This window comes from Chiloscyllium plagiosum, chromosome 2, assembly GCF_004010195.1.
Source record: "Chiloscyllium plagiosum isolate BGI_BamShark_2017 chromosome 2, ASM401019v2, whole genome shotgun sequence".
In the NCBI taxonomy this organism is placed as follows: domain Eukaryota; kingdom Metazoa; phylum Chordata; class Chondrichthyes; order Orectolobiformes; family Hemiscylliidae; genus Chiloscyllium; species Chiloscyllium plagiosum.
Window position 1 is genome coordinate 140372740 of NC_057711.1, and position 22858 is coordinate 140395597.

Here is a 22858-nt window from a genome sequence, read left to right on the forward strand (position 1 = left end):
GTGGCCTAAATTAGAAGGCACATTGAATATTGCAAATGGAAGTAGAAAGTTGCAAAGCAATACAAATTAAGTGAATTGGCAAAACTGTGACAGATGGAGTTTAATGTTGCAAGTGTGTGGTCATTCACCTTCAGTCTGATAAAGATAAATCTGAACATGTTCCAAATGCTAAAGCATTAGGAACTTCAGAAGAACAACGAGATTTGGTATCAAAGTACACAAATCATTTAAAGCTACAAGACAGGTACAAAAAGACGCTCAAACAGGCTAATGAAATGTTGACTTCTATCTCAGGCAGAGGAAATACAACAGGGCAGAAGGTTTACTTCAATAGCATTATAGCCTTCATCAGAGTTCATATAGAATTCTGCATGCGGTTTGATTTAGGATGACATACCTGAGGAAATATATATTGGCGTAGCAAGGTGTTTCCTTAGATTCACCAGAATGCGACTGGGAATTAAATATATGCATTTCTTTGAGGGCAGTGAGGGATTTAAAATTTTAAAAGGAATCTAAAGGAAAAATATTTCCCCTGATGAAGGAGTCAAGAACAAGGGGACATAGCATTAAAATGCAACCTAGGCCATTTAGGAGGGAAATCTGGAAGCACTTCTTCACACAATAGAGAGAGTAGAAATCTGCAATTCTCTGCACTGAAAGGCGTTGGACACAGAAGCACTTGGAACTTATAAGTCTCAGCTTGATAGGTTTTATTTTGGGTAAATGTTATCAAGGGATATGAAGTTGAGGTATGTATCAGCCATGATCTAATTGAAAGAAGATGCAGACCCAAGGGGCTGAATGGCCTACTCTTGTCCCTGTGCTGCTTCTTTAGAAAATAGGCACTTGGAGTCCACATTTCACAAATTTAAGAAAAGATTTTATATGTGGTGGTTAATGAGCTATGAGCTCATTAGATTGTACAGGAGTTTCAGAGTCCCTGAGGTTATTTAGATTACAGCCTGCTTTTACAATACCCTGGACTCGGAATGCCTGCACTGTTTGTAAATGTTACTTACTGATATTGTAAAGCTGTCTTGGCCAGCGATAACAAAGTTCATTAAAATCTTACGCTTCCTCTGATAAAGTCAAGTGCATATGAGGAAAGTTGTTAGTTAGAAATCCTAATATGAAAAGCAGAGCTGGAATAAATCGAGACCGTCTCATTTGGTCAAGCATGAGTTTTAATTCTCACTGCTCATCAACCTCAGTCCATTAAAATCTCCAACCAGAAAGCTAGTTATTCTATTTCAACCTGTGATTTTTTTCTTTCTCCCTCCCTGAAGGTGCTGAGTTATTGTTTCTGTCCCTGAAGGTACTGACTCTCTATCCTACCCTGAGGCTGTTAGCTCTCATTCTTTTTCTCTGTCTATTCCCCAAGGGTTCTGACTCTCTCCCTTCTTCCAGAAGGTATTCTCTCTTGCTCTCTCGCTCTCTTCTGTGTTGAAGAAAATTATTGTCTCTCTTTCTTTCCTCTCCATCCTACTGTATAGGTGCTGACTTTCTCCCCACTGTGAAAATGTTAACTCTCTTTCTCCTTCACCAAAGGCAAGTCATTTAGGAATGAGATAGGCGGAAGTTCTTCACTAAGAGTGTGGTGAATCATCAGAATTATCCATTCCAGAGAGCAAGGGAAGCTCAGTAAGTAAGTTCCAGAGATTGATAGATTTGTAGTCATTAATGGCATTAAGTGAAACGAGAATAGTGCAGGGATGTGGTAGTGAGGTAGATGATCAGCCATGATCTGGATGGCAGAGCAGGCTCAGAGGCTGCATTGTATAATCATGCTGATATGCTTTTATGTTTCCTGAAGGTACAGTCCCTTGTTAGGGAACAACTGTAAAGGTAGCTATCATCTGGTATATCATGCAATCACCTATCCTTCAAATGTCATACACCGTGGATCTGTTCAGGCAATTTGTTTGAATGCAGCATCACAACTGAGACCTATTTCAACCTCTCCAATTGCCAATGAAAGCACAATCCCATCCAACGTTAGCAGACTGATTAAGAAATTGTACTATTTTTATTCAGTTCTGCAAAAACCACAGGGCCAACAGTATGAACTTATGAGTCCCAAGAGTTACATACCAGTGACACTCCTGGGTTCTTCAAAATATTATAGTTCATGACTCACTTCAAAACAATTCCTCCTTGAAAAACAGCAACTTTTAAATTCAGCATAGCATCAATTTTTTATCTAATGTCAGCAATGCCCACATACCAGGAAAGGGTAAGTTTAATCAAAAGCTTTGATTCTATGTTAAAACACTTGGATAATAACTACAAAAGTCCAGCTTGTAAAAAGAAGATGTAGCTGAATTCTAGAGAAGGTGCCAGGATTGGCGTCCAATGCACTGCTTTCAGCCTGAATGAGAGTGGCAATACTACAATTAGCCTTCCCCCAGCATCCATGGAAATAAGAAGCATCATATCCATTAGTGAACTTTGCTGCAAAGTCCACAGTGGCAGATTCAACCACTGTCTAGCCGTACATTGAGCAAAAACTGCCCACTTCAATGGGCTGCCGGATGCTGAACTGCACCCATGGAAATGTCCTCAGTAGCATCCAACATCTTTAAGACAAAGGGTTAGTGAAAAATTGGTAATAACATAACCTGGATCTGGATCTGGAAAATAAATGCCATCTGACCTTCATTTTGATTCCCATACTCTTCTGGTTGGTATTCCTGGTCTAACCAACTTCAAACACCCACTAACTTGAAAGGTGTCATTTCAAAAAGCCAAAACCTCATATAAAGCAATTCAGAAAGCAAACAATTAATTTGATCTATGCATGCTTTATCTTTTTAGTAACCCACTTTATGGGGTTTAGGAGAGAATATTTCACACAAATGTATTGTTTCATTGTTATTAAAATAGCATTGTTCTGCAAATAAAACTACAGCAAACAGTCAGCTAGAATCCTAATTATGAGTGGAAATACAAAGGATACTGGGATGGAGTTAAGGTCCTAGCCCACACTCCAGCATGATGTGAACTAAGCATTAGTGAAAGATTATGCCTTCCCTTTCACGCATTCAAAAATTAAAGTTTCCAATTTGCTAAAGTGCCAGTGGAAAGCTATATTTTTTAAAAAACATGTTTTAAAATGTTAATATCTTAAAATTTATGCAAATTATAATATTATCTGCATATAAGATGACAAATCAAAGTTAAATAAACTCGTTAGGCCATCATATACTGGAAAACAGATACTTCAAGTATAGGGTTTGAATATTAATGAAAAATATGTACTGCACTTTGTGACAAATCTTGGGCTAAACAGTGCTTCATATTCATTCAGAACACATCTCACAACAGCCTGAATTAGGTTTCACAGCTCAGAAAACTGCAAAAATAGAACTTTAGAAAAACAGTGAATAACAAGAATGCATGAAGTGTGCATCTCTCCAATATTGTTCAGAATTGAACAGTATATCATCTTCCCTTTCCCAGTTTTCACATTTCAGTAAACAGGACCACAGCTGGAGAACTCTGTCCTATGATCACCGTCACCCTATTAACTCATGCCTATAGCAGCATTTCAATCAACTGGCAGCGCAAACAATGTCTCTGTGTAAATGTCTGCACATACGCCTCTGTTACAGCAAAATACGTACTTTTCAAACTTAACATGTTGTAAAAAGGCTCACACAACACAACCAGGGACAATAAAAATAATGGTACCTGGTGAAGTATTTGGTTTTGTACATAGGTGATAAACAAGGCAATGAAAAACTGTTACATTTCATGCTGCCTTCTATCTACAACCAACCATAAAAATTCAAGAATACCAACTAAAAAAATGTAAAACAGAGGAAGACTATGACTTTAAATTCCAAAACGTTGATTATCAGAAAATGTTTCTACATTTCAAAACAGCCATTAATTTCTGCTTAAGTAACATAATAGCCTGATCCTTTATCTGCAGTTCAAAAGTATATTGTTACACCATGCTTGTCTGGTATAAATAATAATCAATTTGAATTTATTTATTCCATTTGAAGTTATATCATTGTAACTTTAGCACTAACTGCCAAAGGTTGTGCTCTTTCATCATTCACTGTGCTAACCATGTCAACGCATTATCATTCCAAATCTGACTTTACTTCATACCAGTGAGGAATTTGGATTTAATGGCAAAAGCAGGACATTCTGTATCTACAAGAAGAAAGTGTTTGCATTTCTCTCTTTGACATGATAACATTCTTATTAATTCCTCAGAAAGGAGTTTTATTTTTCCAGCTGGTGTTCTTCCACTTACCTTCATCGCGTTTTCTCTTGTTATTCTCAGCACCGGAAGGTGTGATTCCCAGAATGCCACTGATAGAGTAGGAGGATCCCGCAGGGTCAGTGGCAGCAGATGGAACAGGAGTCACTGCCACTGTGCTTGGTGCTGTGCCGAAACAACAACAGCAAGGTTTAGACAGAATAGAATAAATATACTACCCAGACCTGAAACCAATCCAGCACAGTCAATAGTGATTTCCCAACTAAGACTGTGTTTCAAAATGATTACACATAAAGCAACCTTCTACACTCAGGATAAACAGGATTAGGATTGCAGACATCCAAAGATGCAACCCTGATCTGCATCCATGGTGGTAAATTCAACTCAAATCGAAATATACATTGTTTCATCAAACAGTTTTGTCAATATTTCTGGCCTTTCTTAATCATTAAGTTGACATTAATAAAAATATTTTTTTCTAGAATTCACACGTGGATCCCAACACTTGTGACATGGCCATGGAGTGTCCAGCCCCAGTTTTCTCATTTGAACATAAGAGCAGCCAGGCCACTGATCAGGAAATGTCTGAAAGTCAAACAGTTAACACAATCGGCTCGACAGTCCCTTTTAATTGATTTTGAAGTCTGTAGTTGTTTTACTGTAGCCCAACTAGTTCTGTTTAACCAACGTAGCAGTCTCTGTGTCGCCTTATCTTAATTAATTGAACTCCAAACTTCCAACATAAAGATCCTGATTTGAAGCCATTCAGATATTAATCCATTGAGACTGTGAGAACTCTATGTACATTCAACTATTGAACCCATTTGAAACTGTGGATATTGGTCTGTTGAATCTAAAAGAAGCTTATGGATATTGGGCAATGAAATTAATTTCTTTACTTGAGTTGGCTTTACCAGTCTTTAAATTGGTCATACCATTGAAAGGAATGAACTGCATTTAATAATTTACCCACAGAAAATATTGTGTGGAGGGAAATTATCTACTGAAGTTCACTGTCTAATCTGGCACATAAAGACACTCAGTTGAGGTACTGAAGATCTCACTTTCAGTGAAACTATTCTCCAATATGAGACACTGTCTTGAGGAAAGATGGTAAGAATGGAATTGGAGTTCTTCAATGAATCCTTAATTTCTTACAATCTCAGTTTTTGAGAAGTACCATTGTGCCTAAAACAACCACTTTATAACACAATCAATGCAAAGCTTGGCAATTGATAGTCCATCAGTGCTGTAAAGCATAAACATACAGGAGTGCAGAGAGTTATGCTTAAAAATTACACATCAAAAAAGCTCAATTTTAATAGAAACCTGAATCTCATGCTGAGAACTGCAAAGACACAATCAGCACAGGAGAACAGAAATTAAAAGAAAAGAAAAAAAACTTTCATAACTCCTTAGTAGCTAATGATGCAGAAAATGTAATGAATAGTCCCCTTTGTGAATTTATTACTTTAATTACATCACATTCAATGGCCATTCTATTGCTGCTTTAAATTTTAGATTTCAATTTTGTATTACAATGTGAAATCTTTTTATCATAATAATCGTCAGACTTCAAAACCCAAGTTATATTGGCAAATTTCATTTGAAGTATTAAGTTGCTTAGAAATACAGAGGCAGTTGAGAATTTGAGCAGTTTGATTGTTAAACAGAGAAACCCAACCATAATAACAATCAGGTTACGTTTCAGTTATTGCTCAAATGAGTAGTAACTAATTAGAGGTTAATCCTCATATCATGTTTTGAGATCAGTCTGATTGAGGACGAATACAATAGTGGCCTAATGTGTATTCATATCAAGGGTAGGCATGGCCAGGTGCAGGAGATGAGTTTTCATGAGATACAGTGGGCTATCAGCAGTAGCAGAATTGTATTTCATCACAATCTGTAGCCTCATAGCCCAGCACATTCCTCATTCTATCTTTACTAGCATCACAGGGGTGCACATAGAGCTAATATCAACTAGAAGACAATCAACTCAATGAAATACTTTACTTGGTCTGATCTGCTAGTCTTCCAATGCAAAGAGCAGTTGATGACGGACTGTTGCAGACTAGCACATTTCAAGGTAAAAGATTATTTGCTGAGAGAAGCACTAAAGCATGAGATAACTGCTGCAAAGCCTAAATGGGAAAGCCACTGATTAAAGCCCTTCAATCATAGTATAACAAGGAATTGAGAACCTTGTAAAGAACTTTAGGTTGTTTGTACGAAAGAATGTTTGATAGAAAACATAAATAAACATTGTAAATATAAACTTTCATGTCAAGATTATGAAGGAACCCAATGTACAATGTTGAAAGAAACTTGATTTAATGTCAAGTGCACTTATTTATGTATTATTTATTGAATTTCTGCAATTTTTCTGAATAAAGTATATTTTTGAAAAAGTAATTCTTGTCAATACAGAAATCCAGCCATGGTTTAAAAAAGGAATGTAGAAGAGCTTGAAAGGATGTACCAAAATTTTAGATGTAAATCTGGCAAAGCTACTGCACACATCTGTATACATGCAGAACAGCAGAAGCAACATGAGTTAGACAGAGCAAAGTGATTTTACAACAGGTGCATCAGATCGAAACTCTGAATCACATCCAATCATGAACAGTGGTTGACAATTAACTAACCTTTTGTGCAGTTTTGCAACTTCAATGTTGGCAGAGCCCTTTGCCTTACTACAAAAGATAAGGCTGCAGTACTTACAACCATCTTCAGCCAAAGGTCCTACAGAAATGCCATCACAACCTCTTCGTCAGGTACCCACCATTAACAGAAGCCTACATTCAATCAATTTCACTCACCTGATGTGTTACCAAGGAGCAGCTGAGAACACTGGCTTCAGCACAGGATAGTGGTCCTGACAACGTGCCAGCCTCAGCCTGACTCTTCCAGCAGTTACAACACTAGCACTACCTGACAATATGGAAATAGCCTGGGCATACCCTGTCCACAAAAGGCAGGATAATCAGGGGAAAATTCTTTACTAATGGGAGGCATGCATAGTGCAAAGACAGATGGTTTTGTTTGTTAAAGGCCAATCAGCTGAGCTCAAAGACATTTCCACAGGAACTGCTCAAGACATCAACCTAAGCTCATTTTCAGCTTCTTCCTTAATGATCTTTCTTCTATCACAAAGTCAGGTGTTGAAATTTTCATTGATCATTGCGTAGTGTTCATCTCCATATGCAACTCCTCAGATAAAGTAGCAGACGTTCCCTACACATAGCAAGACTTTAACAATACTCATACATGGATTGATAAGTAGCAAGTAACATTCATGTCCCACAAGTGTCAGGCAATGGTCATCTCCAACAAGAGAAAGTGTAATTCCCCTCCCTTGACATTAATTGAAATTACTATTGTTAAATACTCCATTATCAAAACTCTGCAGGCCACCATTAACCAAAACTTGGACTGAACCAACCACAATAATCCTCTGGCTACAACAGCAAATCAAAAGCTGGATGTTATATGGTCAGTGATTCACCTCTTGTTTTACCAAATCCACCATCCCATCATCTACAAGGCAGAAGTCAGGAATATGATGGAATACTTTCCAGTTACCAGAATAAATTCAACCACAACAATACTCCAAAAACATTATATCACCCTGGAAATGAGATGACCGTCTTGATTGTGCTGGTGTCAGGAAAACAAGGTGCATGCATGGGGTGGAGGTCACAAGAAACAACACAGGAAGGATTTGGACCAGAGAGCAAGAATGAGTTCCTACAGAGGTAAATAGTCATTGTAGACACCATTTAATCCTGAGAAAGAATATCAGATTTTTCAAAGATTTAAAGCAGTATCATTCTAATGGAAGGGAAGTGACAAAATAGCAATGATTCTCACCTATGGTATGGGATGTGACCGGCGATTGCTGGTTTGGAGGTTGCTGCACCTTTGTTCGAATAATCCTGAATAAAGGTAAATTAATTAAAGAAAATCAATTTTCAAGAACACATTGCTAAAAAGAAAAAAAAAATTAAATAACTCCAAACTAGGAATTTTCTATTCATTCTTTTCATACGATGTTTCTCTTAAGAATTATACATAAAATTCCAAACATGACAATTTTTTTGTAAAATAAATAATCTATGCATGTTTCAAGGAGTGAATTTACTTTGCACTTCTCTACTCTTATCTTATGTAACCATGCCCCATGTCCCAATCAAGAATAATGGAGGAATAGCTCCCAAGTTGTGACCACAGTGCTGTGGAGCCAGAGAGCTAGACATGAGGAGGTGTGCGACAATTGAATACCCACTATGAAAGAATCTTACACCTTTTCAGAGTGGTACAGAGTGATCCACAACCAACAAATTACTTTTAAAATGCTGTCACTGTTGTAATGAAGGCAAACACAGCGGTCCGTTGGTATACAGTTTGCACAAACAACAAGTGAGATGAATAAGCAGATTTTTTTTTTCATGGTGTTGAAAAATAAATATTAGCCACAATACCAGAAGGAGTCCTGGTCATCAGAAAATGTACAATGGATTGTCTAAGTCTACCTGAAAGGCAAGCTGATCTTTTTTTAGTTGTCTCATCCAAAGGACTAAATTTTTGATAGCAAAATACTAAATTAAGTGCCGGCAGAGATTGTGCTCTTAAACCTGGTGTGTATTTTAATCTCTGACTTTCTACTTCAGAGATAACAGCACCAGCTTTGCACCAAGGTTGAAACAAGGCTGCTCACCCCACCTTTCATTCATTTGGAGTGTGGAACTGTTGTCTGTCTTCTAGGATAAGTAACTGTGTTTGTAAAATGGTAATACACTGGTGAGGCAGTCTGATCTCTGCCTAAGTTTTCCCTTGTCTGGAAATTTGGGAATACTCTGCTACAAGTAAGGTAAATAATGGGACTTCATCTTATAGATAGAGATATGATCTGATGTCACTTTTCTTTAACTTAATCTGTTTATTGTAAAATAAAGCTCATATTTATATTGACCACTGTACATCCCAATGCAGTCTAAAACCTATGAAGAACTCTTGGAGTGTAATAATACAGAGAAAGTGCCAGCCAGTATGTACACAGCAAGTCCCCTAAACAGCAATGTGACAACAACTAAATAATCATTTTTTATGGTGTCGACTGAGCAATAAATATTGGCCAGCATACATGGAAAGACTCACTACTCTTCTTCAAAATAATTATACTTGGAGAGAAGACAAGACCTCAGTTTAATAGTTCATCTGAAGAACAGAACCACCTACAGAGTAGCTCTCCCTCAGTATTGCATTTTACTGTCAGCCTAGATGTCTATGCTCAAGTACTGGAGAGGGTTTGAATCCACAATATTGGGACACTTTAGGCAACTGTGCTACACAGTAAGTCACAGAAGACACAATCTATTTATATCCAGGTAAATAATCCAGTCTTTTAAAGTATTACAACACAAAGTATCATCCACTATTGCTGCTAAGGAATGCTGGTCCTGATCTATTTCAGGAAGTTAGTACAAAACCAGTTTTATACATATGCTATTGTACTTACTAACACATTGTAAAACATTTATTGCACTGCAGCATCAGTATAGATTTTTGCGTCCAAGTATTGGAGTAGGCTTGAATCCACAACCTTTGGATTCAGAAGACAAATATGCTACAAATTGAGAAGACATATAATTTGAAGTAACAAATCAAGTTTTAAAATCAGTACAACCTAAAGTATAACCTATTTATGCTGCAGTTCAATAAAACAGTGCAATAAAACTTGAGAATTACAATAATAATTCTCATTACTGCCTTCAACGGTGGTCCAAAAAGGAGGATATTGTTAAATGCGTATTCTTCCTCTTTGTATCTAACTGCTTTCACATTTTGTTTATAAATTGACACTTGACGGTCAGAGATTTTCTTGTGACTTTAATCATTTCCACCTTTCCTCTGTTTACGTCAGTATACTAATACCAATTATAATGATAATGCAAATTTAAAACTTGCATTATGTTATGAGGGCTACATATTACAGCAAATCATTTTTTAAAGAGGACGGACACTTTGCTGAATCTGTGTGGAGATCAAGGTAGTCAAGTTAAGCAAATGCAGTAGGAGATTACCTAGTATATAATGAGCCTAGGATATAAATGAGGCTACAGAATAGGACAAAAAGCATTCTAGAATAAAATGCTTAATTGGTGAATTTCCAGAGAGTTGGAAAGGGAACTGACTCAAATTGGAATAAATAATTGAAGGACAAAACTGTATCCTTTAATCAGCATCCTTTAAGGAACAGGTAATCTGAACACAGTTTAGGTAAATTCTAATGAAGGTAGAAAGCACGGCAACCAAAATCAAAACTCTCTGGATGATGAAAATAGTAGAGTAAAATGAAGCAGAAAAAGGTAATGTATAATAGATGTCATGTTTCTAACACAAGAGAGAATCAGGCTAAATATGGAAAAATTCAGAGAGCATGTCAAAAGTGAGATAAGAGAATATGAGAGAAAGATTGACAGCTAACATAAAAAACATCAAAAAGTCCTCAAGTCCTCTCAAAAAGGCAAATAAATAATCGACACATGATAGGAGGAGGGATAGGTCAGACTACAGACCAAAAATGAAACATACAGATGGAAGCAGAGGACATGAACATGGTACTAGAAGAATTCTTGCCTTTGTCTTTATTAAAAAGAATAACTACCAAAGTCACAGTAAGAGAGGAGAGGCTTGACAATGCTGAATGGATTGAACATTGATAAAGAGAAGGTACTGGCTGACTTGATAGAAGATAGATAAAAAGGAGGTGGTGCCAGAGTACTTAAAGATTGTGATTGTTACACATTTGTTCTTAAAATAGAATAAGTATAATCATGCAATTATAGATTAATCAATTTGATGTCAGTAGTGCTGAAGCTTTTAGAAACTATAATCCAGCCAAAATGAATAGCCACCTGAACAGGTAGTGCAGAGTTGCTAAAACTAAATCATGTTTAATCATTCGAATGAGTTTATTGATAGGGTAACAGGGAGATTTAGAGTCATTGAGTCATACAGCATGGAAACATTTAGTCCAACTAGTCCATGTTGACCATGTTCCCAAACTAAACTTGCCTGCGTTTGGCCCACATCTCTCCAAATCTTTCTTATTTATATACTTATCCAAATGTCTTATAGACATTGTAACTGTACCTGCATCCACTATTTCCTCTGGCAATTCAATACACACACAAACCACTCTGTGTCAAGAAGTTGCTCCTCATGACCTTTTTAAAGCGTTCTCCTCTCACACATGCCACCTAGTTTTGAAATCCCCCATCCTACGGAAAAGACCCTTGCTATTCACCTTATTTATACCCCTCATGATTTTATAAACCTCTGTAAGGTGACCCCTCAAGCTCTTATGCTCCAGTGAAAGCCTCCCAGCCTATCCAGCCTATTTTTATAGCTCAAACCCTCCATTCCTGGCAACATCCTGGATTTAGTAATATTCTTCCCAAAGCAGGGGCAACTAGAATTACACACAATATCCCCGAAGATGCCTCACAAATGTTCTGTACAACCTCAACATGACATCCCAAATCCTTTACTCAAACGTCTGAGCAATGAAGACAAGTGTGCTAAATGCTTTCTTAACCACCCTGTCTCTGTGATGCAAATTTTAAAGAATTATGTACCTGAACCCTAAGTCTCTCTGTTCTACCACACCAGCCAGAGACGTATCATTAATTGTGTAAGCCCTGTCCTTAGTTGTTTTACCAAAATGCAATACCTCGCATTTATCCAAATTAAACCCCATCTGCTACTCCTCAGCCGATTGATCAAAATCTATTTGTAATCTTAGATAACCTTCTTCACTGTCCACTAAACCACCAATGTGATGAGAGTCATGTGGTCGTTCGAGAGTACAGGGACTCACAAGTGGCATTGGATGAAGTGCCACACAGCTGGCTTGTCAGCAAAGTTGAAGCTTACCAACACAAAAACAGCAATGACAATAGGGAAATGGAATTGGCCAAATGGTAGAAAACAGTGAGTAGTGGTGAATAGTTACTGCCAGACTGAAGGGTGGTATCCAGTGGGATACTCAGGGGTCAGTACCAGCTTTTCATGATACATGAAATATTAACACAGTATTTTTACAAAATCAAACAGCCAAAGCTGACATGAGGAAAAGCCTTTCTTTGTGGCAAGAGATTGTGATCTAGAATATACTGCCAGAAAGGATGTGGAGTCAAATTCAAAGATAGTTTTCAAAAGGAAATGAAGTTAAAGAAAAAATATTGCAGGAGTAATAATGTAGTTGGTAGTGTGAGACTACTTGGTTGTTCTTGCAAAATCCTAAACTCCTGAATGAATGCATAACAGCCTCCTTTTGCCCTATAGCCATTATATGATTCTTCTTCAGTTTTGAGGACCTCAGAAAGGATCATTTGAAGAAGTTGACTCAGTAGGATCGGTTAAGATTTTTAATTTTAATGCACCACTGATGTAAGCAGGTGGAAAGGAATTTAGTTTGGTCTATTTGTAGCTTAGAAGAAATGTAGGTAAGAAAGTTAAGAGACTTGGCTGTAATAATACAGATGATAGAAAGAATGAGAGAAATTAAATTCTAAAGGTAAGAGAGGGACTACAGTCTACCTAAGGATACAAGAAAGAGGTTTTGGAACAGTATAGAAGTGTTTCTCATGTTCTTTTAACTGACTTGAGCAGCTGAAAGTGATGAGTTGTTGGTGAATGACTATTGGTATGAAAGGGAAAAATTAAGCTTCCAGAAAACACCATCAGCCATGGAGAAGTGGGTGTAAAATTCGTCATTGTAGCAGATACTTAGCCCTAAATACAAAAAGCTATGAGAGGAGTCAAAGATTAGACCACTATTCAGATTTATGACAGACATGGAGAATATAACTTTAAAAGACTGAAATTATTTTGAGGATCCCAGAATGAAAGGCAGGAGGAAGATGGAGGTATAATGACCCAGATTTTTTCAATTAAAGAAAAACAGTTGTTTATGCCAAAAGTGATTAATTAGAAGGAGGCAAACGCATGAAACAAGAAAAAAATCAACAAAGTTGCATGGTGACAGAAAGAAGTAACTAATGTTAAGAAGGAATTAAGTAGTGCCATGGAAAGCCACTGTATAGAATTGCAGGATGAGGAATAATCACTTGGGCACGACATCAGACTGGCCTAGGACCTGTGGAGCTGTACCTCAATTAGGATCTAATTCTTCAGAAGATGAAACGTGAATCTGGGAAAATGAAATATAACTTTTAAAGTTATTTACATACTAATATTTAATTGACCAAATTTCTCAAAATTAGTGCTATCAGCTTTTTTTATTTTCTGTTTCTTTTGTCCATCTACTCCAATCCAATTTACAAATCACTGAAACAGAATAAAGTTGCTGTATGAGAATAACGTCAGTTAAAGTTGGACAGTGCACCCCCTATGGGTCAGTACCTGTTAATAGAACTGACACTAGGCACTGTATCATTGTCACAGACTCTCTCTGCCAACAGTCTATCTCGAATCTCCCAGGCAAACATGGTGGGGTTTTGGCGCTTGTAGTCGGCGATTTTATCTACCACTTTGGGTGTAGCGACCTTTGGTTTGGATCCTCCAATTACTCCTGGCTTAATACTTCCAGTCTCATAATACCTTTAAAAAGAAGAGGAGAAGGAAATTATAAGGCATTATGTGAGATTGGACAATCCCTTGGTTAAAAACAAAATTAATCTGCAAAGAGAATTCACTTAAAGGGCTACTATCAAACATTTCTAATATCTGTGACTGATTCATGTCCCATTTGCGCTAAAGTAGTATAAAAGCATTTTTAATTATAAAGGTAATAAAGCATTTGTTCTATTTTGGTCATCTTTAAAAGGTATGTTTGGATGTGCATAACAAATTTAAATATATTCTGTGGGGTATATACATGTAATTGAATGTGTAAACATTGTGCGTTTGTGTACACGTATATTTGTTGATGCTTGTATGTGTATAATGCATGTGTAAATGTATGCTTATGCATGCTTATGTATGTGCATTTGTATTGCATAAGAAGGAAAATGTTTTAGCTCAAAGATTTCTTTGCTGATGAAATTACAAATTAATCACTTACAAAGTGACCACTTCCAGCATGCAGCAGGCTTCTTGAGGGCGAAAAAAGACTTATTATGTAAATACTGTTAGACAGCAGTTTCATGACTTGTGATAATACGAAAAGGTCTATGATCCTTAATGTCACATTTTTCCTCTGTATTTTCATCATAAAAGTTCAAGAGCAACAAGATGCAATTTTCTATGTTATGGTAGCAGTTTATTTTTGAAGAAGCCTGCTACATGCCGGAAGTGGTCACTTAGTAAGTGATTAATTTGTAATTTCATTAGCAAGGAAATGTCTGAGCTAAAACATTTTCTCTCTTATGGAGTTATGTAGGCAGATGTTTATCAGCATGAACAGTCAAACCTAGTTGATCATGAAATGTTTTGCATGGAATGCCTTAAATATATAATAGACATTTCAAAGTTTTTCACATTATATTTTGACTCAGCTTTAACTTTGATTTCAGGAAAAAGTGAGGACTGCAGATGCTGGAAACCAGAGTTTAGATTAGAGTGGTGCTGGAAAAGCACAGCAGGTCAGGCAGCATCAGAGGAGCAGGAAAATCGACGTTTCGAGCAAAAGCCCTTCATCAGGAATGTCAGCCATTAGTTTTGTTTTAAAGTACTTCCATGAGCTATCATTTTTACTTTATAATTATTTTGTTATTTATATGTAATTTAAGGTTTTAAGATGTCGAATGCATATATTTCTTTTGTTTGTTGTCAACCTTTCCAATATGTCAATCTTTGCTGCATATCTCTAACATAACAAATATCAAAGACCAAAAAGAACGAGAAAAGGAGATATAGAATTGTGTGATAGCAGGAGGAAGAAAAACTGCAAGTGCAACAAAGGGAGAGAAAAAAGAAAACAGCTAGCGAAGAAGTTAGGTAGATGAAGAAAGAAAGTATAATAAATACAGAAGGAAAGGGAAAACCAGCTTACGTGAAGATGGAATGAAGAGGGTGAGTGAGGCCATGAAAAAGGAACAAAACACATACCTATTCCAGAAAAGAACGTGGAAAAACACATCACAAAGCCATAAAAGTCAGGCAGACAGCTTTTAGTTAACTCATGCGGGTACAGTGCTAGTAGGAGAAAGTGAGGACTGCAGATGCTGGAGATCAGAGCTGAAAATGTGTTGCTGGAAAAGCGCAGCAGGTAAGTAGATGAACATATTGACCGAAATGTTCATGTTTCTATTACCAAGTAAGTCAAGAATGGTAACATTATCACGATGTCAAAAGCAAATATGCTTCAGCGTAATTTATTCTTTTAAGCACATTAATTTCTTTTTTGAGAGCTATAATAAGTTGCCTAAATGTAAGTTATCACGTCTTTGTTTTGTTCGTAGGTTTGGAGAAGACTACTAACGACGATTGACTCTCAGATGGTCATTAGTGTGGCCTCAATTTCAGTGAATGTGGTGCAGCTTTTGTCTGTCAATTTATTAGAAATTTTGACAGAAATATCAAAAATAATACTGATACAATCCCTAGGGTCAATGTACATAGTCTAATTCTGACAATTAACCCCAATAGCATCAGTGTGTTCCTCTCTAAACACTTGGTCTTAAAAAGGAAATGCATGCTCTTAACTGTTCATTTTTGTTTTGGAATATATCATATACTTTCATAAATGAAATCGGGAAAATCAATCTGCCATTTCAGGTGTGCTAGATAGACAGTTGCACCAATTAAATGTCTAGAGTACGGTGTCCTTGCGAAACCATTGCTAAGCATAACACTATCACGTGGACAATTTCAGCTTTAACGTCGTGTCTCAAAAGGAAATAATTTAACTACTGGAATGGGACAGAAGAAGATTAACGTTGTTCTAATTATTAAAAATCCATAGTTAGAGTCTGCAGTGGCTCGTTCCTACATGTTACTGTTTCAGTCTCAAATCATCAGAGTAATGAATTTTATTCTGAGCATCGCCACCTCGACATAATGTAACTTCAGTGAAACATGTAAACAACTTGTGTGAAGGTTCAACCCGCGCTGTCACTGGTTCATTGACCAATCTGTGGAAGTGTGGCGTTTCCCACCGCAATTTCATCCATGGCCTGGTCTCAGTTCGAGTTGTCTGTAAACACAGCTTTCTATTTAATGGTGCAAATGGGAAAGCATGAGGCCACATTAGTACGGCTTTCCTACGCTCTAGATTTACACATTTTTTTAAAATGGTAGGACGGGAAGAAGCGAAGAGTTCAGAGAACGTGAAAGGAGACAGAGACTAGAAGAAACACCTTACAATTTAGATCCAGATATCTAAAACCGGGCAGGAGCTGCAACTGGAGCATTGTTCGCTAGGGTTTTGAGGACCATCGAAATAGGGAGAGTGGACATTTCGATTCTTCTGGCAAAAATATTCAATTAAGCATGTCCAGGATCTGAGGCCAATTCTCACGCATCAATCGTTTTAACTTGTTACTTCCTTTTGATCCTGCCATACTCTTCATTTTGTAGATGCCCCAGGAGCTTTGTTATAACAAATGTACTGGTGACGTTTAGAGTTGCCTTATGCTTCTAATTTCTATAAATGTAAATTATTCTCTGGATTCAGCATCAAACCTCAAGCTCACGTTCTATCTGATCCGGAAGACTGAAAGGGTGAGTTTAAAGGAGTGGAATCAAATGGAAAACCTGGTGAATAAGAAAGTGGGACATATTTAATGGAAGATTGAAGACGGAGAACAGAAAAATTAAAGAAACAACAAAAAGTAATAGATCCCAGTGGTAAACTACAGACAAATTATTTCTGTGTATTATTTACACCCAATTGAGAGACAAAATCGTTATAATCCATTGAAACTTTCCGACTTGCTTTTTTCTATTTTCCTGACTGCACACTCCTCCATTTCTGGCTCCTTCTTTCTCATTTTGTTTCGGTCCCCTTCAACTCACTCTTTGATTTTTCGAGCTCTCCCTGGCTAATCACACCAGACCTGCCGGATCCGGTCACCTCTGGTTAATGTTCTCGCTCTCATTTATTTAATTTAAAATCTACTTTTTTTATTATTATTCTACGTGTTCTTTGAGAGGCGCTGTCGACAGCAGTGTGAAGCCAATCTGTGCAACCGCCCGAAGATATTGTTGATCTTGGCTCATCAGGGTGCACTGGATTGCTACCACAAATCACCCAAACCTCCATTATCCGGAACCGGTAATATGTGAAAACAGCTTCTGTCCTTGGTGCTGAACCTAATGGACGAAATGAAAGGGAGGAGAGTAGAAACAGACCCAACAGGTCGCGTAAAAGACTAGGAAAGGAGTTAAGGGAGACCTAGATAGATCAAAAGTATGAAAGAGTGAGTGGAAGAGTCAAAGCAGGTGAAGGAAAAGCAGACAGATTGAGGCAAAGAGAGGCAGGTGGATAGAGAAAGCGAGATGGGCTTAGGACAAAGGTGAAAATGAATCAATGCAGGCTGTCGTCTACGCCTTCCCATTCAGAACTAGAGATGAAGCACTTGGGCAACGGGTTAGAACATTATTTGATAATGTAGCTAATCACACAATGTCCAGTCAGCAATACCATTGTATATAACGTTACATGGGAGTTACACTGTCCCAAAGAAAGCCTTTTCTTCTCTCTCAGGATTTTCGTTCCTAACGGTGAAAGGAGTTGTGAACCTCCAGAAGGCGTTGAGACATCTCTAAGCTCTGAAGGCTGATTGAAGAGACAACTCACCAAACAGAGACACCTTCAGGATGCTCTCTTAACTGACACTGTCAAAGCTCCTCAGAACTAAACCAGGTGTCTGTTAGAAACAAGGGCCTAAGATTTGATTAGATTAGATTAGATCAGATTACTTACAGTGTGGAAACAGGCCCTTCGGACCAACAAGTCCACACCGACCCTCCGAAGCCCACCCACCCAGACCCATTCCCCTACATTTACCCCGTCACCTAACACTACGGCTGAGCATACAAATCTAGACGAGATTTGGAACCGGGAGAGTCCAGCAAAACCGCACAGGACATCATTTCTGACAGAGAGATTAAAAAAAAGCTTTGCCCCGTTCCAAACTGGGGTAATACATTGGCTGGACCTTTTCTCGCCGCATTTGTTTCGCTCATCCTTGGCTTTCCTCACTCTAATGGCCTCTTCCATCTCTTTTTTATCTTTACCTCTCTGGTCTTATTTTTCCAAGCTTTTCTTCCCGTTCTCAATTTTCAAGGTGAGGTCTATTATCTAAGAAGCAATGCACAGGGAGTTCGGTATTAAACAGAAAATGATGGAAATACTTAGCCGGTCTGGCAGCATTAGAGAGAGAAACAGAGTTAACGTTTCAGACCGATGACCGTTCATCAGAAACTGAAATATGAACTGTTTATCGCTCCACAAATACTGTCTGGCCTCCTGAGTGTTTCCAGTATCCCCGGTATTTCACTTTTGCATATTGGCTTCTGCCTTACTGTTTGCAAACGTCGACAATGAAGGAAATGAACTGAGCCCCCTGCTATGTAACGGGAGGTTGGGGGTGGAGGCGGGATATTTTGAAACTCCCAACCCACTGATAGATCCCAAAATGAAACAAATTAGCGCTGAGTGAGTGACCTATGGCTGGCAAGCATGATAATTCGGACTGAAATGATCTTTGGGAAGCCCTCAGCTTGAAAATAAATAAACGCGGTAGACACCCAACGACGTTGTGAGATTTGCAGCAAAACTGCTTGGTGTCCCAAGCAAAGTGAGGAGTTTTTTTTTAGAAAAATTAAGCTTTACATGGCGATAGCGGTTTTGCACTGTTAAGCTGCTTACCACAGTGCCCTTCACGCGGGAACGAGATCAATAAATCAGCAGAGATTTCGGATAGAAGAGCAATTAGCGTTTAATTTCAAATGATGTATCCGCCTAAACAGACACCTAAGAAGCAAAAGCACTCACTGCTTGTTTTTGTGACATATCAATGCAGTTTACCGATCCTTTTCAGTGGAGGGAATTTGACTGCAATAACAGCATCATGACTCTCTGTTGGACAGAAATGCGGGGAACACAGAGGGACTGGTGGCCGTGGTCTGCTAGACGTGTTGAAAGCTCAGTCAGTGGGGACCAGAATGTTAATCCCTGCTTCACAACTCTCAGACCGCCCTTCTCTGCATAAGCTGGATTTTTTTTTTGTTTCTCTTTACGTTTCTTTCCTGCCTTCTCTTAAACCTACGACTACCGCGGGAGACTAATCTGAGCTCAGTATTATTGCTGAGTCCGAACGGTAGAAGTTAGCGCCGGGAAAATCAGTGCACTGGCCGAGGTTTTGTCCAAACGGATTACTTTTGCAGATGAACCATGAAATGTGGCTACAAACATGTCAGGTTTTTATTAACACCGAAGGCAATCGGTGACTATTAGTTAATTATTAAATTAATTAGTAAAGACAGCTTTTCTGAAGTCGTGACAGGTTCATTGAAATTAATAACTTAAATGAAGCCAGTAGGAAATGTAAGGGAGGTCATAGCTATTGCGATGTTGTAATGATTTGTCAATGTAATTGGAATTTATTCTAGCGCCTGTGTGCTGAAACGTTCCCTGAGACCATACTAACAGAATCACAGCATTCTACTGTGACTAGGAACCTTCGTGTTTAGGCGTTTCGTTATTCGTTTGCCCAACTTTCAAACGTGACATGAGAGTCAAATAAGACATATGCAATTGAACTAACTTTTCACCAATTGTAAACTAATAATAAGAAAAAAAGGAAATTGTACAAAAAGGCTTGACGGTATAGTGGGACATTGCAACCTGGTTTAAATAGGAACAGAAACTAACGCCTTCACTATATGTGATTAATTATCCGGACTCTGATCTGCGATTGTAGTTTGGACCCAGTGCGATTGATCAACTGCCATGACTTCCAAAAACGACGGGGCAGATTTCGATAATATTTCGTTTATTTTGTCTAAAATTTTGCCAGTTTATGACCAAAACATATTGCGTTTTTGAACCCAAACAGCCAGCTGTCGAATATCTGCTGTGCCCATTAATTTTAAACCGACACGGGGACTGAGAAGGGTTATCCCGGTTTATTTTGTTGGGACAGAAAAGAACACGTCTCCTTGTGCGGTGCTTCACTATGTAGAGAAATGTAGCGAGCGGCTATTGGATCAGGCCTGCTTTCCTTAAAATTGTGCTCGGCCACGGTAAAGCAAATCCAAATGCAGCCTGGGACACACTGTGTAGGGCTGAGTCCTCATCTAAAGAGCAGGAACACGGAGAATACCCGGAAATAACATGAAACGTCTCCAGATGTATTGAGAAAGAAGGTTTCACTAAATTCAATTAAAAAAAAACTTTTTACATGTTCCCCGGTTCAACACTAGTGAAGTATCAATAAAAAGTTAATTTCCTGCCTGTGTTTTGATATATGTAATCGACACGGGCAATAACGCCCCTGTGTACCCCAGTTCTAATGTTCAGGCACATATCATAGCTATTATAAATCCTATGGTTATAATCCAATAAAAAGGGTTTCATCAATCAAAATCTCCCAGTCCCTCGCAGCTTCTACAATAGTCATACGGCCAAATCTATATGATGATTATACCTCCTATTTTTAACAGTCAGTTCTGAGTGTTTTATTTTGTAACAGTTTATAAAGCGGTTAATTTCCGAAGGAATTAAGTCATTTTTACGCGCAAAGTGGACGATCTTCCGTGACAAGATGCGACATCACAGAAAAATTTGAAATATGAATTGAATGTATCTAATTAAACCGAGAGAGAGCCAGTGTGTAAAAAAAAATTAGAAAGGGCCTTGTTAGATTGACCCCTCTCGGTTGTGGATCTGTATGTGAGAGCTTCCTTTTTCTTGATGCAAGTATGCATTGTTTAGCTTGTTAGTGTTCACATGGGGCTGGGTACCACCTATACGTGTGTAAAGATATTTACATTTGACGCAGTTTCATGTTAGTGCAGTTGGAACCCACTGCAGACAGCCCAGATAAAAATCTGTGTATACGTGTGATGTCTCATACAAGTCTAGCTTTGCAGATATACGGCTCTGAAACTTTTTTGTTGCCCTTGTCCGTACTCTGTGTGGATACTGGTTGGTAGAAAGTCATGACAGCGGTCAGGGCTGATATTTGAGGTCAGGAGGGGTAGAATGTGCCAAGTGCCCAGATACGAAGTAGAAAACTCTAACCGCTAAAAAAAATCCTGATAGACACCGACGCTGAAACTGTAGCAGTGTCTATAGTCACTGGTTTTCTGAGTGTTTATCTATGTACCTAGCAGGTGTTTACTGCTTGTACCGGAAGGGGCCACATACATTAAAGGATTATTTTGCTTTCTTATAACCTAAGGATGTTTTCTGCATTATGCGTGCCTTTTATTAGCTGGGATTTTAGTGAATCGTTTTCTGCTATTCTCTGATATCTGATTTTCTTAATTTAAGGATTACCTTGTTGTCATATCCCTTCTGATGGATTACCTGCAGGAAAGGCTTTGTCTGGGATATGTCGCTCTTGGATTATTTCTGCTCCTCATATCTGCAAATGCTAGGTTTGAATTACTACCGATTCTCTTGCCTCTAACACTATTTCCCATTATCACTCACATGCCTCTAAGATTGTTTCCAATATTAGCATGAGGCGCTATCACACCGTCTCATGATCAATGCTTTCCAGTCTGCACTGTCAATTTTGATTTATTTTGGGGTTTTTGAAATCTACTCGAAATTTTGGCTTTGAAACTCAACGTAATGACTCTGTGTGAGTTTACATTCGCTTATTATATCCAATGTCAAAGTCGTTGCTGTGGATTTGTAATGGGTCAGTTTGCTGTTCCAGTTGTTGTTCCAGTGAATCTGGCCTGATATTTTCCTTTCTCTCCTGGTTCTTACCTGCCCAGGATCTTGCTGACACAGCCGTGGCTCACCCGGAGTTGCCTGGAGATGTCACACGGTCTCACTCCTTGATGGGCCAGCTCGACGATCCGCTGCCGGACAACATCGGGGAGAGGACGACCATTGACAAAGACCCCTCCGAGCTGATTCACCCCGCCGTGCCCTGTATACAACATACAAGACAAGAAAGAGAAAAAAAACACTGCAGGCTCTACAGTAGATTTCCAATACCGAGTCTGCATTTCCCAGCTCGAGTCTAGTGGCCGCACACAGGGCCCAAGCAGAAACATGGGCAGGAGAAGGAGTGACCTCCCCCATCCCCCACCCTAATCAGCAGCAATCCAACCCCCCACCCCCACCCCTCACCCCTCCCCACTACCCCCCGCCACCCTTGCACTAAGTAGCTGTCTACTTGCATGGAAAGATGGGGGAGGGGGAGACATGGGGTGGGAAGACATTTCAGGCACATTGGAGAGTGGGGAGATCAGGAGAGTGAGGACACAAGACAATGTTTAAAAGAGGGGAACAGTGTTCAAACACAGGCCCAGCATTAGGCTGCACAGGAAGACAGGGAGCCCGCAGCTTCCTGGTACACTTTTCATATCAGCAGATCACAGCCACACGCTCTCCGCCAGCAACTGGACCTCCGGCAAGGAACAAGGATTTTATACCCCAGTGTATTGTGAGATGTCTACAAT

The 22858-nt window shown here is 38.6% G+C and overlaps 1 protein-coding gene across 3 annotated transcripts in view; it reads right to left on the minus strand.

Moving 5' to 3' along the window:
• The window catches only part of pax5 (paired box 5), a 208088-nt gene that overhangs the window by 169461 nt on the left and 15769 nt on the right, over positions 1 to 22858 (minus strand). For all 3 annotated transcript variants that reach the window (XM_043719625.1, XM_043719635.1, XM_043719616.1), the window contains 4 exons: positions 22158 to 22323; positions 13670 to 13867; positions 8111 to 8175; positions 4271 to 4402 (listed from right to left, as the gene is read on the minus strand). In XM_043719625.1, coding sequence (XP_043575560.1) covers positions 4271 to 4402; positions 8111 to 8175; positions 13670 to 13867; positions 22158 to 22323 — 561 coding nt within the window. The remainder of the gene's footprint in view (positions 1 to 4270; positions 4403 to 8110; positions 8176 to 13669; positions 13868 to 22157; positions 22324 to 22858) is intronic.